Genomic DNA, 18,760 nt, shown 5'->3' with positions numbered 1-18,760 from the left:
GTTCCTCCATCTAACCCTGTCCTCTGCATCATCTACTCAACGCCAGCTACCTTATGTTTTTGTTTACTGCATCCATAAGTCTTCCTCTAGACCTCTTTCCTGGCAGCTCTAGACTCAGCATCCTTCTACCAATATATTCACCGTCTCTCATCTGAACATGTCCAAACCATCTCAGTCTGGCCTCTCTGACTTTATCTCCAAACACTCTAACTTGTGCTGTCCCTCTCTTCTTCCTGTAACCTCACTCTTCATTCTAGCACTGTGTGTGATTGAGGATGTATGCATGTAAACTGACAGCGATCTTGCGCGTGGTTTTCCAGCCCTTCGTTTGATCTGACAGGTCACAGGAGGTCATCAGCAGGCACAGCAGCAAGGAATGATGGGCACGACTTTTTGGATTGTATCCATCTAGAAAACACACAAATCAGACTAAATCACATTTCGTTTTCTTTAAGTAACAATAAAAGAAAGCTTCAGTTTTTTCTCCTAAAGTGAAAGATTAACAAACTGTGACTCCAAGAATTAAAGATCACTAATTAAAACATTTCTAGTAAAAAGGAGACACATTTTTTAATTAAATAAACTCTGTAAACTGGAATTCCTCTTTTGCCTAAAATACTTTTTGCACTGAAATGTTCTGAGTTTTGTGGTGTCAGAAAGTTGATGACTTATTTAGAGGTTTTAAATGCCCTTGAACAGCTTAACAACTCTAAATTGAATCTGCTGCCGAGACACGAATGTAGGATAACTTCTAATTGGTTGCATTCAGGCGTAACAAACCACAGGCCTTGAGGTTACAGATAATTATGTTACATAAGAGTGGGAGCAGAAAGTATCCAATGAGTACGGAAGTTATGACCTCAAATCTTTAGAAAATTAGAATAAAATGTTAATTATGAAAACGTCTTTTGTGTGGAACAATGGGGGTTGTTTAACTTGTCCACAAAAGTTTAAAGGTCAACCCAAAAACGACTTTTTCTCCTCTCTCATGTGCAAAATGATGCTATTTTGATTTCTAGTAGAATCGGAGGGCTGGTTTAATCTGAGACCCCTGATCCGAGCCTCCTCCGCCTCCTCCGCCTCTTCAGGGTCACAGCAGCAAAGCAGAAGCACAGAGATGTGGCTGTGCATACCCAACTACTGAGACCTACCATCAGCCATCTTCTGCAGGTCCTTGAAAATGCGAAGGTGGTGAGCAAGGTCTGTAGCCAGAATGATGTCCCTCATCAAATCCAGCATCCGCTGGTAGTCCTGGAAACACATAACAAAAGCAACTTGAGCCTGTGTGACGGGGGGAAAAAAATGATATGTAAATGAATGTGAAATGCTGTGGTCAACCTTTCTGGAGAACTTCTCAAAGATGTTGCAGCCTTGGGTGTTGAGAATTGCAATAGCCTGGGCAAAGTGATGTCTCTGTCACAGCAAATAGAGCATAACAGCAAATTATGTGAGGAAATTTGAATACGATGCCTCTAAAAGCACTGTTGAGTCATGCTGCTTGGTGAAAGGCCCACCGGGATGCATCTCATCACGGCTGCAGAGGCAACATTTACTCTGACCACTAGATGTCACAGCAGAACACAACATGAGCAGCTAGAGCAGCTCCTCCAGCACGAGGAGGAAAAACTAACAAATCCAACAACTCTACTGTATTCTCTAAACCCTCTGATTCACACTGCAAATATTTGAAAAGTTACAAATGACAAGGCGGCGTTTACCTCCATCACAGATCCCTCTGAGCTGTAGAGAGCAGCCAGCACTGATTGCTGAAAATTAAACACAAATGAAAACAGATGTCATTTCAGAAAGAATCTGAAGCAGGAAAACATGGAGGCTGATTTTCCTTTTTAAAAATGATCTTTGCTGCACACTTTTGGTACACGCAGAGTTCTGGAGGAGGAGTTATGCATGATTAGAGCTAACCCGAGCAGGAAGCTGCAGATCGCAGTGACATTTAATGTCTCACAGGAGGCCAATTCACTGATGACGAGATAACAAAGGCTCTGATGTTACGGGAAAACACCCAGAGCTACAGCGCGCTCCATGTGATTGTGTGGATTATTATTAAAATCAAATGTCTTTTGATTTCTATCGTCTCTGCTTTTTGATAAAAAAAAAAAAAAAGAAACAGTCAAGGGCTGATAGTGTTCGCTCTCACCGAGGCCACTTGGAAAGAATTGTTTGTGCCACGATGATCCAAGTCGTGACACATACAGGACACAAAGAGAGCTAAGATCTCTATATCCCTAGAAGAGAGAGGAGAAGGGTAAGAAGATTTCTGGTAATATAATAAAAAAAATGAAAATGGAGGAGCGGCATACTCACTGGAGGTAGTTGGACAGCCCTAGGTTTTTGTAGAGCAGGTAACAGAAGTGTGAGACAGAGAAGGCATGCATCCAGTTGTGGTAGGGAGGGTCCCTGTAGCCTTTCTTCACCATCAGACAGAACCTGTCACCAAGGCAGCAGGTTAATTATGGCTTCCATCTCACCAAGAGCTCTGAAGTTGCCACATCAACGCTGCAGGTTTTTTTCTCACATAGAAATCCTTCTGATGCCACAGTGGGATTGTTTGTGTTCTCATTTATTTTTTGCTTGAAAGAGCAGAGGGTTTCTCCATCGCATTAATCTGGATATTTCAAAGCACTCTGGTCTGGAACTAATGTTTTTGCATTTTTCTCTCCATTGAATGTCCTTTTTGCTCTAGAGATTTTCGTTTTCCTTCCATTATTTGTGTATTTTATGTTTTAAAAAAAGTCATTTGACAATACAGTGTTCCCTCGCCATATCGTGGTTCAGCTTTCAGTGAAATTTTGCATGATTTTATTTAACACAGCGCAATGTAGACTGCTTCCTTGTCAGTCCATCTCCTCCCTGCTGTAGTTCCTGTGCAGAATGCATTCAGTTTGCCAAATTTGCATAAATATTTAATCTACTGGATGTATTTTCTATAAAGATTTGAACTTTGAGTGTTTAAATAAAAGAGAAAATTGTGAAAATCTTAATGTCTGAGAAAAGTGTATAAATTGTGAAGTAAGGAGATTCATGCTGCGTTCACATTGGACACAATTTGCATAGCAGAGGCGGCCAGTTTCAACGTTAAATCTATGGTACAGATGCAAACTGAGGTCATGTGGTGTATTTGAGCGACAGGTACATCGCTCAAATACGGGCAGTAGTGTGAATTGAACAGTGCGGCACGAATTGGGCGGTGCAGCTAGAGGTCAAATATCTGAATTTTGGTAGGTCATCATGTTGCATCAACCATTTAGGGACTCAGATTTAGACACATGATGTTTTCAGTGACTTGATCAGTGTGTAGAATACAAATCAAGCATTTCTGTCCTGAACTTCCATCTATTTCTTTAACCTGCTGGGGCTGTGGGGTTGCCAGAGCTTGTCCCAGCAACTGTTGGGCAAAGGCAGAAAAGATCTGGACAGATCACCAGCCTTTCGCACCCACAGCGACTCTCCAGCTGCTGCCAGCCAGCTTCCCGGAGGCTACCTGATCGGCCCTCTTAAACTTTATGAAATTGTTCTTATTTTCATTGAGAAAATAATAAAAAAAGGCCCCTAATACTATTTATTTTTTATTTTTCCCCTCTAGAGTTAATGCGGGACAGCGAGCCGTCAAACTCAGTTACACAAAAACCCAGCGGAAGCGGCTGTCATACAGACACAGCCCCCGGAGAGAGATAGTTGAATAATCACACAAACCCAGACATGGGGGTGTGATTACCAATGTTTTTGTAGATCCTCCACAATATATAACCTGATCTCTCAACATTGTCAGTGTCTTCTATGCATAATAAACGAGATATACTCAGACACCACTCCATGTAGCGATCAGGCTAAAAACATTAGCTGGTTGCTCCTCCTAGACGCGCCCGCAGCGTCAAGTCTAAGGAACACATTTTTATAGACAGCAAGCAGCAAATAGGCTGCTTAGAGAAAGAGGTGCAGGCCACATGGTGTGAACGCAGCATTAAAACATCAAGAATCCTACTTCACTAATTTTATCCTCTGCGGGTTATTTTTAGAACAGAACCCTTGCGATAAATGAGGGATCACTGTAATGCAAAAAAAAAAGGATTGAATAAAGTCACAGAAAGAAAAAGTCAAGCACACTAGCGACTGGCACTTGATTTCTAAATCATGTTATTGGCAGACACACATGCAAACATGCACTTGTAAACACGGTACATGGGCTGATGGAGCTGTCAAACCTGGCAAGAGTCTGCAGGTCAATCTTGTAAGTGTTGATGAAACCCATGTCTTCAAACATGCTGAGGATGCACTGCAGACACACAACACGAGCCGTTTTAAAGTTTCACTCTTTTCCTTTGCTTTGCTCTCGCTCCTTCCTCGTCCTCGTTTCCTCACCATGGGTGTGGTGTCGTCAGGCAGGGAGCGCGGCGTGTACGTGAACTCAGCAAAACACGGGTGGGTCTCCCTCACAGGATCGATTCCAGTCACCAACAGCTTGGACACCTCTTCCTCTGAAACCTGCAACGGGCACACTCTCAGTCACGGAAGGTAACCACGATTGTCAGGGTCGGTAGAGACTGTGCATTACCTTCATGTGGTACATCATCATTTCATTGGCCAGGTGGGATCTGAACTGAGCTTCATGGACTCTCTTGTAAAGCAGAGACTGTGGAGAGAGGAAGCCCACAAACTATTGTTGAATTTCTGTTATTGACAGAAAATTATTTTATTTGAGTTTTACTTTTTAATCAGCTTCTTTCCATCAGGCAAACGATGTCTGTTATTGTAGATGTCTACTGGACATCTCAGACAACTCTAGTATGTCACTCTGTTAGGTAGAGTTCTGAAAGACATCTGCATGTAGAGGTCTTCTTTTGCATCTACTTGTAAGCATCTAGTCACATGTACCTGTACATGTACAGCAGGTTTTTGTGTTATCCAGGTGCGTGGACGGTCATAGAGATGAGCGGCTGCATCTTAAAGGGAGCACAGATGTGTCTTGAGGCTCATATGGCCACCTTAAGGGACATCATGAGTGGAACGTACCATTGTCATGCACGTGGTACGTGTATTGGGAAGTATTTGTAAGGATAATGCACACACCTATGACCTATGATGCTGTCATACGGTGTCCTTACGCAGCATTCTAGTTGTTAGTAAGGTGTGAGGAAGTAAAAAGCATTTCTTCTGAAATTCACCAGGAGTTAAAAGGTCAAAGAAACTTGCATCAAAACAACGGTCCAATATGTTTGAGAGCAGCATGCTCATTATATCAGAACAGCAACATCTTCCTTTTTCAACAATCTTTCAAATATTAACCCACCTTGAGACATTTTAAACACAAAAAACTATCAAAAAACAGATATATCAACAGAAACCTGTGCTAAACATATCTAAACAAGCTTACTTTGAACCATCACTTTCACTGAAGTAATCCTGTTTTTAGACACTATCAGATCGTCTTTTAGCATTGCGAACCTTGTCTCTACAAATACTGTCTTCTGTTGCATTATCAAAAGTTTCAAAGATGGCCTCAAAAGCATACAAAACCACTATTAATGCACCTTCTAAACTATTCGTTGTTATTTAATTACCCTATTTAATTAACAAGAAATCTCCAGAAAAATGGTGCTTGTTTAAAGCTCACAAGGCATGATGGGATCACAAAGGATTTAGTTGTCTAAACTGTAATATGCGACTGGCCTCTATGAATTTATGTCCATCGGGTGCATAATATTTATAAGCGTTAAAATAGCCAAGATTTAGATATCTAATAGACGTGTGGGTGCCCAGTGGGTCACCGTCCGGTGGATCCGATGTATGGAGCTGGCAAACTCCACCGCTTCCTTTTCCCTCTCACAGCCCGCAGATTATTGAGCACTGCTCTACAGCCACGATGAATTATGTATTTGGTAATATATCAATGATTAATGAGCCTCCTCGAAGGCAATTATTTTTCCAATCACATATCTTAATAGTTTGTTGATACACTATTGAATACCTGCAGTCATTCAAAGGTCGGGCCCTACTGTTGGATATGAAGATGAATCAGAGATATTACACTAAATGTTTTATGGCTGCACTGTGACTACCATTAAACACAGTAATAAGAATCTCCTCTTTTTCCTCTCTTCTCCTCAAGCATTAATTAGTAGTTTTAATTTCTTCTTTTCTTTCTTTCCTTCCTTCCCTTCTCTTTCCTCATTTGCTAACTTTGTACTTTCCTTCCTTTGGTGTTGAACTCTCGATTTGAATTAATTATTTTCTATTCTTTAGCGGCTTGATTTGATTTAAAGGTTACTTGAAACTCTTTCTTTTATCTTTTTCAACCGGTTTCCAATTAGGTTTAAAAGCAAAACAGTTTCACTAAATAAACAGCTTTGTGGGTGATGACAGTACGACAGCCTCTAAGTCCCTCACTATGGATACATGAATTAGAATCTTTTAGGAAGAAAAAGTGGTTCTTCCTGTGACTTTGATGGGTTTGGTCGCCTCACACGACAGTCAGTTCCATTCCACTGAGCGCCTTTGAATTTCCCATGCGACTCGGCTCTGCTTTGCTTTGAATGAGCGTCTCACTTCCACTGAACTGATCTGATTTTGTCAGACAGGCTGGATCTTTCTGACGGGAACAGAAAGGGATCCATCAGGAGGAGGAAGAGAATCTTAATGATGGATCATCTGTAAATGGCTCTTTTTTTCTGCACTTTCTTTTACACTCCCGCGCTTTCAGATCAATCAGTGATTAGAAGCACACATGGGGCTTGAAGAGACGAAACGCTTGTAATGAACGGATTATGAAGATGAATATATATAAATTTAAAGCTTTTATTTCAATTTTAGAATTTCAGAAGTATTGAGGGCTTTTGGAGGTGGACACAATGAAGGAAAAAGCAGATTTAAAACTTTACAGAGACAAAGACTTACATGTGCGATGCTGATGCCACAGTAGATGGAGAACGCTGTTGCCAGATCCTCATCAAAGCGGTTGAACCAAGGCCCATTCATTTTATTCACCAGCTCAGCTACACCAATCACCTCTGGAAGAGGAAGAGTTTGAAAGAGGAGGGCAGGAGAAATGTAAGGAGGTTAGATATTAAGGAAGGAAATCATTTTAGGAAGAAAAGCGGTGAGAAGGATGGAGGTACAGAAAGTTAATGATGAAGAAAAATGGAAAGTGGGAGATGAGATTAAGTGGTGCGGGAACGGGGCTCAAAACGTGGCACACAAAAGGACAGAAAAGAGTCAAAGAGGGAGATTCATTTCATACTTTGGATCATCCTAATTGCTTAAAGAGACCTAAACTTAAACTGTTCATCTGAGATCAGACAGTGTTCCATAAAGACACAAATCGTTTTCATCAGGGAGAAATTTGCTTAGGAACTGTTATTTTCTGTGCAGCACAGACAAAACGCAGCGAACATTTATAAAAGGTTCTGAGGGAAAAATAGTCTAAAGTGCTCTTGAAGCTCCTCCACGTTCAGCGCAGGAACATGAAGAGACCACTCTTTGTGGCAGAGCGGTTAGTGAAAATGCACATTTTGAAACAAAAGAGGAAAGAAGGACATACTTTATACCACCGAGATAACAAAACTGGTTCTCGGTGTAGAGATAGCTCTTTTTAGGTTATCTGAAAATATAAATAATTCAAACTTTACAAAAAGACGGAACGCAAGCACACAGAAAATGTGTTCAGAATTGTTCGTCTTGAAGATCTTCAGTCATTTTATTCCACTCTACAAATCATTTTTTTGGTTTTATTCCCTTTTGATTTAGGTAAATCCAACTGAGTGAGTAAAGTTCTTTAATAAACAAACACTAAGGGCTAATACAATAATTCTTTAAAAACTTTATTCAGTTATAAAAAATTAATAAATATTTACATGTAAATTAAAAGCACATCTTTTCAACTTGGCTTTTACATTACTCATTTAACCAACTTATTTATTTATATGTTGGGCTTTTAAGTACTTAATGGGTTTTATGGTTTATCATTTTTATGTTTTTACCTCGTCTATCTTTTAATATATGCAGGGCAACTCAAACTTTGGCCACAGCATCTCTTTTTTGCTTATTATTTTGAAGTTGAAGTTTTTATTTGGTTGGTTGTGTAAATGTAATATTTCACAACCTTTAAATGATAATCAACATTCACCAGAAAGGAATGGGCTGAAGCATCATGCTTATCAAAGCCCATTCATTTTTATGGCTATTGTTTATCTAATGTGTCTTATGACTTTTTATTGTTTTAAATAATGTTTATGTATTTTTTTGTTTTGTTCAGCACCTTGTGTTGAACAGCATGCTGATGAAAAGTGCTATATAAATAAAGTGATTGATCTGTTAATCTTGATGGTTTTTTAAATGTAATAAGAGAACAGGCATTTTTATTATTGAAAAGTGCAAAAAAAGTCTATTTTTCGTCTAACATCTTACTCCAAAAACATCCTCTATTAACCCAATTTTAACTCTCAAGCAAAAGTATTTTTCTGGAATAAAAAAATAGATCAAGTTTAAAATAATTTTAGGAAAACTTCCACGTTTCCTCAAGCTGGAGTTTGTAAAGTCATCAATACATTTAAGTATCTTCACTCTTATTTTCAGATGCTGTGTTAAAGTCCCACTCCAATTATCAAAATATCAATTATATAAAACATCAAGATATCGTTTTCTATGACATAGTTTCTGCAGAGCGACAGAAGTTCATTAGAAATTTACTTTTGAGTTGTGGGCAACCCCGTCCCCCTTCCCCTCCCCATTAATAATACCTTGGAGGAGGGAGTTTTTAGCCCACCAATTGCATGGTCAAGTATTTTCCAACTGCATTTTTTTCTTCTATTTCTCATTCACAACAATTTGATATATAAAGAAAAGAAAATAATCAGAAATGGAATTTTAAGCTTAATTTTCTTAATATATGTCCTCCATCATGAGAAAGACATGTTAAAGACACCAAAAAAAAACATGATTTTCATCAGAGTGGGTCTGAATCTTGTTTGTGTGCATAAAGATTTAGAAGTAATAAGGCTTGTCTGAAGCCAAAGTAAATATTGAGAAGTCCTTAATCTCAGTAGATTTAATGGGTTTATGAATATCCTGCTGTTTGTTTTTGTTTTAAAGTCTCCTCCTGATTTTGCTGAAGTCCTCCTAAACATGACATAAATCTCTCAATTACATTTTAGATTCTGCCTGTATTGACTCAGACTGATTAACACGAACTTCAATGATAAACATGGCTGTTGAAATATTGACTGAGTTTTATTATTTTTTTGTTCTAATTTCCTGTTTGTTTGTGCTTTCGTCTATTTCATTACGTTTATAAAAGAAAAACAAACTCAGAGAAAGAAGTTTTTTTTTTTTACCGTCGTTTTCATCCTTGATGGGGAAACAGAGGATGTTGCGGGTCCTGAAGCCGGTGCTGTCATCCACACCCCGGTAGAAGAGCGGATGTGAGTAAGCGTCCTTTATGTTCAGGATCTGACCAGTGGTTGCAACGTGGCCTGCAATGCCCTGATCGGCCGGGATGCGAAACTCCTTCTGCACTTGCAAAAAGATAACAAAAAAACAAAACAAAAAAACAAATGTGGTTTTGTCAACAAAACAACTTTCCTTGAGAAAACATTTATGAATAAATATTTATGAATTGAGATCAAGGACAGATATTTCAGTCACAAAAAAGGGAATAGATGCAGTTTCTTTATTTCCTCTGGTTTGACAACTCTGCCAATACTGCTTTCTAATAAATGCATAAAATGCCCCATTTTTGTGTTTTTGTTGATGCTGCAAACTAAATGCTGGATGGATCTGAGACAACTAGGCCACATGAAAACTCAGACACAAAACAGATGAGAAGGAACAAGCTCACACTAAGGATCCGAGCATCCTCAGCGCTAAAAGACATCGATTGTAAAATAGGTTTTATCTGCATTAAAGCGGGTCAAGTTTGGGTAATTATGAAGGCTGTGATCTATTATTCATTTCATTTCCATAAATTCATGTTCCTCAGTGACTCCACCTATTCTGCAGATACTAAGAAAGGCCACTCGTCAATGGCTCACATATCTCATTTTTAAATATATACATAAGTGCAATGAAAACCATTTAATTCTTGCAAAGAATTAAAACATTATTTTTAGACATACAAGATATAAGTTTGAAGTTGCTTTATTTTAAACTTGCTCCACATCTTTACAAGCTTTTCTCAAAATAACCACAGTTGATTGAAATTATTGCATTTATGTTACATGATGTGTAATTGATGTTACTGTTCAATGAAATCATGAATTGTCCTGTATTTTCCACAATCTTGAAATGAACCAATTCAATCAATCAATCAATCAATCAATCAATCAATCAATCAATCAATCAATTAATATAAGTAATGTTTAAGATGCAAAAACTTCAAATTTTAGATATTTGTTTTAAGAATTAGTAGTTAGATTTTATGAAGGTTTATTAGGATGGGCCAACTTTAATTAAAATGATGTTCTCATTTTCTTCACATTTCGCTCTTATGTGAGTCATTTCCACTTACTACACTAGTTTTTGCCACTATAAACAAAATAAACTAAAATTAGGTTAATAAAAACTTAAAAAATACAAACTATTTGCTTAGAAAAATGCTTATTGTTGGGCTGAATAACATTTAATTTGAAGCTTTCTGAAGCTTTGTGTGGAACTCTTTCTTTCTAGTTTTAAATTTCTTGTTAAGTAAAAATAACTTGCTGCGTGGATACATAATTTGACTACTTTCTTGTGATTTTCTTCTTAAGATTAGTGTTCTATTTCTATTTTTAGGCTACCTCTTGTTGCAGTGATTTAGTTCTGTTTGCCGTACCTCCTCATCGCTGACCACACCACCATCAAACACCTTGGCCACCAACTCATGGCTGAGTCGATCCAGCAGAAACACTGAACAACTAGAAGAGCAGACACAAAATCAGAGAAAAAGATGAAATTCTGAGGCTCCAATTCTTATGAATGCAGACAAGAAGGTTTGAAGCAGATTTTTAAACCTGGATGCACACAAACAAGCTTTTTTTCAGGCTTTAAAACAGTGTGTGGAGGATGAATCAGAGGGCTTACATCTCTGCACCGCTGAGGTTCCTGGCTTCCACTATAATTTCCTGTAAGAGCACTGACACATCATCTGAAAGAATCATGGAGAGGGGAAAGAAGGAGTGACGGATTAAAAGGAAATCAGAGGAAATTATAGGAATAAAAGCAAGCATGGACAGACACAAAGACAGATTACAGCATGAGTATCAGCTGCAGCAGCTGAAAAAGCCTTTTGTTATTAGTGGTTCAGTGGAGTGAGGGGTAATTTGCTCCACCAGAGGATCGATTTTTTGTGCTAACAATCATGATCTATCAACAATGACATTTTGTCCTGCTGGTTCTCCCCCTCTTTGATAAGAATGGAAATGCCCTGGTGTAATTACAGGATGTGAGGAAACCAACATTTTGATGCCCTTTTGATTGCCAACCATTCATCCATCTCCTATCTTCCCGTTTCATCTTGTTCAGAGGCGGAGCCTGTGCTGAAACCATCAGGTATGGGTACACTACGACAGATCTCCGGTCCATCACAGTGTCACACGGGGACAAATAATCGTTCATGTTTTTATTGTGGTATCCCAGGCTAATGCAAACAACCAACACAGAGAGCTCAGACTTCACTACTCTGAAAGAATCACGCAGAAACACCAAATCTCAACAAGTATTTGTATCTAGTTTCTATTTTAAATAACTTACTACATTTTAAATAAAACTTACTTACAAATAACGTTTTAAATAACATGTTGACTTGCTTAAGACATCTTGAATAAATGTCGCTAAGTCATTTAATCTTGAAAACATTTTATTTTAGGCAAATATCATCAACAGTTTCTTGATTTAGGAAAACTGGAGCATCTTTTTGTTTTCCCAAACACAGTATAAATGCATTTAACAACAGTAGGACTAAAGTTCAAAAGTACGTTTACATATTTAAAGAACTATTATCTTGAAAAGTGTACTTTTAGTCTTACTTTAGAATTAATAAGGTATTAATAAATAATATATTTGGGTAAAAAGTGTTTAATATACCCACTTTAAAGACATACAACTATTTTGGACCAAAATATATTCATTTTTAGATAAATTACAAGAGTAAAATACTTAAACATGAGTATTTGTAGCTAATTTGGGCATTTATTTTAGTCTTAAAAGATTAAAACACCATAACTTATTTAAAAAAATCTTATCATGACAAATTCTAATAGTTCTATTGGCAGATTTGTTCACTTATAACAAAGGAAACATCTTTTAGTCTATATTCCAAAATAGATTTGACAATGATATTTTATTCCAGTGTAATGAAGGTTAGACTACAAAAATGTAATACCTCACCTCGAATTTGTATCTAATTTTTACTTAGTTGATATGAAACTAAAATAACCTCAAGTTAATTTTCATTAAGACAATACATCCTAAATGAATTGTTGAGTCATTTGATATTGAAAACATCTAATTTCAGACTTTTTTTGTTTTTACTTTACATAACATTTTAAGCAGAAATTATGAATGTTTTCAAGAAACAGATTTGCTTGATTTAGGGAAATAGGAATGTTTTTTTCACTCTTAACACAATACAAATGCATTAAACACCAGCACTTATAACAAATGAAACATCTACTATTTTATATTTTTAATTAGCTTTTTACAGTGTACCAACTATTACCTTTAAATTACAAATCGGAGGCGTTTGGAATCAGTGAGCTCATTTAAAATTCTACATTTTACTAAAATACCATAATCAATGTAAATTGTCAAGTAGAATATATTTTTCCTCACAGACAGATAGAAGAGAGAAAGACTTACCCAAGTGTGTAAAGAGATTCTTGGCAACTTGAAGGAGAGCCTAAGTTGAGAAACACAACATGGTCACCAACACAGCCTTATTACATGGTGTGTGTGTTTGACTGTAAGAAGAGTTGTGTGATCCTGTGGGGTACCTGGCACTCCACTTTGAGCTTCTGTTCCTTCTGAAAGGCTAGAGTTGACGTGAGGACGGTTGAGGTGTAGCAGAAACAGTGCTGGATGGCGTGCTCGTCTGAATCAGTGTGTCTGCACAGAAGAATCCCACAAACCAGGTCAGAAGTTGAACAAACACTGTTCAAATCCCCAAAACAATGAAGAAGTCCTATTTAAGTGAAACTTTATCATGTTCTAGGTTTAATAAAGTCAAAAACACACTTAAAAAGTCACAACAATAAATAAATCTGGTGCATTAATGTTGTAAAATAGTAAAAGAAACACTATAGTATATCTTGAAAATCACAACTTTAATTCTATGTTTTTTTTCTGTACACATAGGCTGGAACGTCTAAAATGACAGAAAACGGAGCTGAACTCTGGGCTCCAGCGTGTAGTGACTGCAGCCTCCAAAGTGGCAAACCAGAGACCTCGGTGAGTCAAATCATCGCCTGCAGTTATCTGTCTTTGCCTACAGAGAGCAGTGGCAAGTTATTGTGACGATGGCAGGAACAGCAGCCCCCAGAGCTTTCCTGCCCCCAGCCTCCACTCTCAAGCACCTGACAACTAAGACAGGATCCGGGAATAGCAAAAAAAAAAAAAAAAAAAACTGCTGTAGAAATCTATGTGACTGACACTCAGGATAGTTAGAATGAATAACAGCAAGGCTGGAGAATAATTTCCAGTTGTTTCCAGTCACGACAGAGAACAATATCCATTTCTACAGGTAAAAGAACAGCCAGTGGAAATCTTTTTCCAGGGACCAGAATTTGGATATATACACAGTAAATGTGACTGGGAAGGAATCACTCAAGAACAGGAGTGTGTGTGGGTGTGTGGCTGCGGTTGGGAGAACCACCATAAACATTTTGAAACTATAACCTGTTTTTCAAATAAGTCTAATAAGCAACAGCTGAGGCCTCCCTGACACTGATATACAAGTCTCTTGGTCTGGAAAGTGTTCATGTGGAACATCCACATCCAACATCTGTTTTCAAAGCAAGATTGTGTGATATCTCTGTAAAATTAATGTGTAATCTATATGATGTAGAGTTAGATTATCCAAAAAACAGTTTGTTTGAGCTTTGATGAGCTAATCACATTACATGCACAGTTGCAGCCATAATCCTGCTGCTGTTACTATGGTAATGAGATTCCAGGTCTGTCATCAGAGCTGCTGGCAGAGTGAGAAATTAGCAGACATGATCCCTACTCCGCTTGTCTCATAAAGAGCGTTCATGTGTGCAACAAGTCTAAGAATATTACAAGAAATAAAAAAAACGGCTTTTGTAATTCTTAAAAACTCATGTCAATGAAAATGTGTTTTTAACATGTTCCTTTGACATTTTTCTGATCATTGAGAACATAGATAAAGCTCAAAATTGCATTTATGAGTAGCGTATTTTTTGCAGTTTTAGCTTGCATTGTTTGGCTGAGAGTGCGACTTATGTGCGATTTTTCAAAAATAAATCAGCTCCTATGTTTGTTATTTTCCCACTAACAACAAAGTAGATGGCACTGTAAGTGTGTGCATCAGTATTTGCTACTCAAAGTAACGCAGAAGCAGAAGGGCCTTATGTCCAAATTCCTTCACTACTCACTATATAGTGTGTTCGCCAATTTCTAGTGCTATTCGAATCTACAATTCCAAAATTGCATGGTCTGGAAATTTCCCAGAAGACTTTGTGAAAAACCAGTGTGCATCGATACTCACTACTTTAGCATATATAGACCACAATGCATTGTGATCTAACATTTTTTGTGAAAAAAAGATGTTCATATTTCCATCGAAAGGAATAATAGAGAGGTTCTCTCATTTTTTTTATCCTTTTATTTCATCCTCACACTAATGCCAAACAGCAAGTTGTCAAACTTGGTCACAGAGAGACACAAGCGTTCGTCATCAGACTCAGCTCCTGCAGTAGAAGGTGAACCTCACTGTACTGGGAGAGTCTGAATGATCTCATGAACACAGACATGGAGATGTGATTACTTTAGTAGAACTCTTTAAACTAAATAAACCTGATCTCTCAACGTCATCCTTGTCTTCCATTCATTGTAAATGAGATATACAGTCAATGCTTCCATGTAGGAAGAGGCTGATAACATTTGACGGTAGCTCCTCCCACCCGCGGTTGCAGCGTCTATTTTATGAACACAATTTGGGACAATGGTTGAAATAGGCAGCAAACATGAGTTGCGCTCAGTGTGAAAACAGCATTACATTGAGCATGGGGGAGTTTTTCAGAAGTGTGTACTCCAGTACGACTTGTTTGGGATTTTTTTTCTATTATTCAAATAGTCTATGCATTTCTTGGCTGCTGCAACTTTCATTCATTCATTCATTCATTCATTCATCTTCCTGTCCGCTTCTTCCCTTTTGGGGTCGCGGGGGTGCCGGAGCCTATCCCGGCTACTGATGGGCGAAGGCGGGGTTCACCCTGGACAGGTCGCCAGTCTGTCACAGGGCCTCAATCACACACCCATCCACCCACCCACACATTCACACCTAGGGGCAATTTAGAGTCACCAATTAACCTATGAAGCATGTTTTTGGACAGTGGGAGGAAGCCGGAGTCCCCGGTGAAAACCCACGCATGCACGGGGAGAACATGCAAACTCCACACAGAAAGGTCCCAGCCGGGAGTCGAACCGGGGCCTTCTCGCTGTGAGGCAAGAGCGCTAACCACCACGCCACCATGCAGCCCCTGCTGCAACTTGTACTAGATTAAATAATATGGTATTTGTTTATTCAAATCAGTGTGGACAGTGGACAGGCCACCAGTTCCCTGCTCTGCTCCATTCTGATGCATCCACTTGTAGACGAATAGATCCATAGATCCTTGTTTTCCTCGTCTGTCCTGGAATCTGGCTCCAAACAGTTCCTTGGAAAGCTCCAATATTGCTCACCATTTTTGCTACACTGCCAATGTTAGGTTGGAGCTGTGAGGGACTAGTGGTTGAGCATGTAAACAGAGAGCTCTCATTTATGGGTGATGGGAAGTGGGGGCGGGGTTTTCCATGCCAAAGATCCCGCCCGCAACTCAGAGGGGAATTTCTAAAGAACTAGTGCTGCTCTGCAGAAATGGAAAAAAAAACGATATATATTCATAATTAAAAGGCCACTGGGAACGCTTTTACAATAGGTCAAAAGATGATCGGAGTGGGACTTCAAGCTAACACCTGAGTCACGGGAGCAGAGGAAACGGACAAAAGAAGAGATTACAACACACACATACATGACGTGCTGGTGCCAAACCAGACAGCCAAGCCACCCGCTGTTGTGAGACTCATGACCTGACTGTAGATGATCACACCACCAGCAGCATCATCATCACAGCCATCTGCTCACACACACACACACACACACACACCGTGCTCACAGACACAGAGACTGGACAGAAGCTTAAAAGTGATGGTCTTGGTTCAGGGGGCTCTCTTTCCCCCCGAGAGTTTGTCAAAGTCCTGACAGTTGGTGGAAATTCCACCGCCTTCAAAGACAGACTCTGCCAAAGATACTTTTCATTTAGTTTGAAAGAGCTGGCCTCTGGACTGTAATGTGAGGCAAACCTCAGCGGTCTACAGAGAACGCTCGGCCACCATTGATGCAGCGCTATCAGTAACACAGGGAGTTAATATCCGTGGCCAGAATTTAATGAAAGCAAAGCGGGAGGTTTTTACCATTTTGTCCGGCAGCTTTTTTTTTTTTTCTGGAAATGTGGTTAAAATAAATAGAAAAAGAATCTAAATGGAAAGTAAAACATAAAAAGGACAAACTACAAGTCAGTAAGAAAGTAGCCTGGATTTAAATTTGGTGAAATTATGCATAAAGTGCATGCTATTACTACACCCTAATTACATGCTAAAACAGCACTGCATTTGCACACTGTATAGACCTGGAGGCTTTACATGAAGGGACAATCATCCAACTGATGACTAATAATATTATCTCAAGATTTTTTTAGGTTTTACCACCACAAAAATGTCGCCTAAACTGATTTTAGCAACTGAATATTTCCCAACAGTGTTGTTTCACATCCTGTGAAGCAGATCTGTGCATTGATTGAACAGTTTTTTTTCAATTGCTTTGTGCTTTTCCCTCTCATGTATATAGATGCCTTTAGTGGGTGTTGTAAATCCCCCAAAAAACAAATGTTCCCATCAGAGAGGGGCGGGCCTGTGCCACTCCTTAAGCACTTTAGACATGATTGCTATGCTAATCATTTGTCTGTGGGGTTCCTGGCATTCATTTAGCCTTCAGTTACTAATCCAGTTTGCATATGTAATAACATATTACCGTCTTTAAATTGGAAAACCTTTGCTGGCGACAGGCTGCTCGCAAACAGCCAACAAGCTGAACGCTTCCTCATCACCAAAACTCAGGGTGCTGTCAGGTAAAGCCTCACATCTTCTGGGAGTCACTGGTTAACGATGTGAGCATTAAATTGAATTCAGATTAAACCACGACGTTGGAGTGGTTTTCTAAAATGTATATGGATAAAAGCTGTTCATGCCGTTTCTTCTGGGTATAAAAGTGCAGAAAAAAACACAAATTGTTACAGTGGCTCACATTCATACCTCTGCCCACCCTGCTTGTTAAAGGCGCATGCTAGCGCCACCACATGACCAGTGGCTCTGCTGACCACAGGGACACAAAGCATGGAGGAGATCTCACAGCCCAGCAGGCTGGACAGCTGCCTGCGTTCTTCCTGAGAACACAAGAAGAACAGAAGAAAGATTAACCCTATATCACCATTCATACTTGAAATGAGCATTTCTGAAACCCTCTCATTAGCATGATCCAAACTTTATTCTCTGCCGTGTAGTTCATCATCCTTCCACTGGAGACAGTTTCCAGAAATTTTAAAAAAATCTTTTCAACCAAACTTAATGTAGAACTATAGGTTAAAGAAAACACTTCAAGTTCAGTGCAACTGGCAGATCAACATATATTTATAAACTCAAAAAAAGTTGAATAATGTGCAGTTCCTTTATAATATTAAAAGGTTATTTAAGATTTCAGATTTTGCATGTTCTGTTGTTTTGTAAGAAGATTTAAAAATCCAGATAAAATAAACCAAAATAAGGTTGTGAATTTGACCATTTACAGTTGTGAATGTGGAATTTCCTAAAAATAATAAACAATTGAATAACTAAAAATAATTCCTGGACAAACCATATGATTCAAAATACAACATGACATCAAAAATATGAATTCTTATATTAACATTCAGCTTGCTTGTTTCCATGAAATCTCAAAAGCACTTTAGATGGGAAAAGTTTTGTATTTAAAACCTTATGATGGAAATAACTCATCTGTGGTTAATTTTTCTTTTCTTTCTTTTTTTTATTTTTTATAAATGACTTCTTATTGAAAGAATGCAAAATACAATTGTGTTATAATACAGGTACACCATGTTTTAAAATGTTTAGATCAATTTTCTGTTTATCCAATTTAAATCATTTAAATCCCATTCCTCATCCATTTCGTCAGGTGTTCCTCAAGGTTCTGTTCTTGGTCCCCTGCACTTCATCACCTACCTCGTACCCCTCGACAATATATTCCGTAAATTTAACATTTATTTTCATTGTTTCGCTGATGACACCCAGCTCCTCTCTTCCACCTTCCTCCCTGTCCTCCTGCCTGTCTGAAATTAAAACCTAGTTCACCTTAAAGTTCTTCAAACTCAACAGTGACAAAACCAAATTACTCCTTGTAGGTTCCAAATCCCTTTCCCAAGTTTCCAATTTCACTCTTTCC

The 18,760-nt window shown here is 38.5% G+C and overlaps 1 protein-coding gene across 4 annotated transcripts in view; it reads right to left on the bottom strand.

Annotated features, from left to right (window-relative positions):
• Nucleotides 1-18,760, bottom strand: part of LOC112149660 (cGMP-dependent 3',5'-cyclic phosphodiesterase) — a gene marked incomplete at its 3' end in the record, with an annotated part of 200,241 nt that overhangs the window by 5,122 nt on the left and 176,359 nt on the right. For all 4 annotated transcript variants that reach the window (XM_024277489.2, XM_024277490.2, XM_024277491.2 and 1 more), the window contains 16 exon segments: nucleotides 296-408; nucleotides 1,152-1,251; nucleotides 1,339-1,413; nucleotides 1,719-1,766; nucleotides 2,159-2,246; nucleotides 2,326-2,448; nucleotides 4,224-4,294; nucleotides 4,381-4,503; nucleotides 4,574-4,651; nucleotides 6,913-7,025; nucleotides 9,348-9,522; nucleotides 10,823-10,904; nucleotides 11,071-11,134; nucleotides 12,847-12,886; nucleotides 12,981-13,092; nucleotides 17,578-17,708. In XM_024277489.2, the coding sequence (XP_024133257.1) occupies nucleotides 296-408; nucleotides 1,152-1,251; nucleotides 1,339-1,413; nucleotides 1,719-1,766; nucleotides 2,159-2,246; nucleotides 2,326-2,448; nucleotides 4,224-4,294; nucleotides 4,381-4,503; nucleotides 4,574-4,651; nucleotides 6,913-7,025; nucleotides 9,348-9,522; nucleotides 10,823-10,904; nucleotides 11,071-11,134; nucleotides 12,847-12,886; nucleotides 12,981-13,092; nucleotides 17,578-17,708 (1,536 nt within the window).

Source organism: Oryzias melastigma, linkage group LG13 (genome assembly GCF_002922805.2).
Source record: "Oryzias melastigma strain HK-1 linkage group LG13, ASM292280v2, whole genome shotgun sequence".
In the NCBI taxonomy this organism is placed as follows: Eukaryota; Metazoa; Chordata; class Actinopteri; order Beloniformes; family Adrianichthyidae; genus Oryzias; species Oryzias melastigma.
This window is presented reverse-complemented; position numbering and strand designations above follow the sequence as displayed.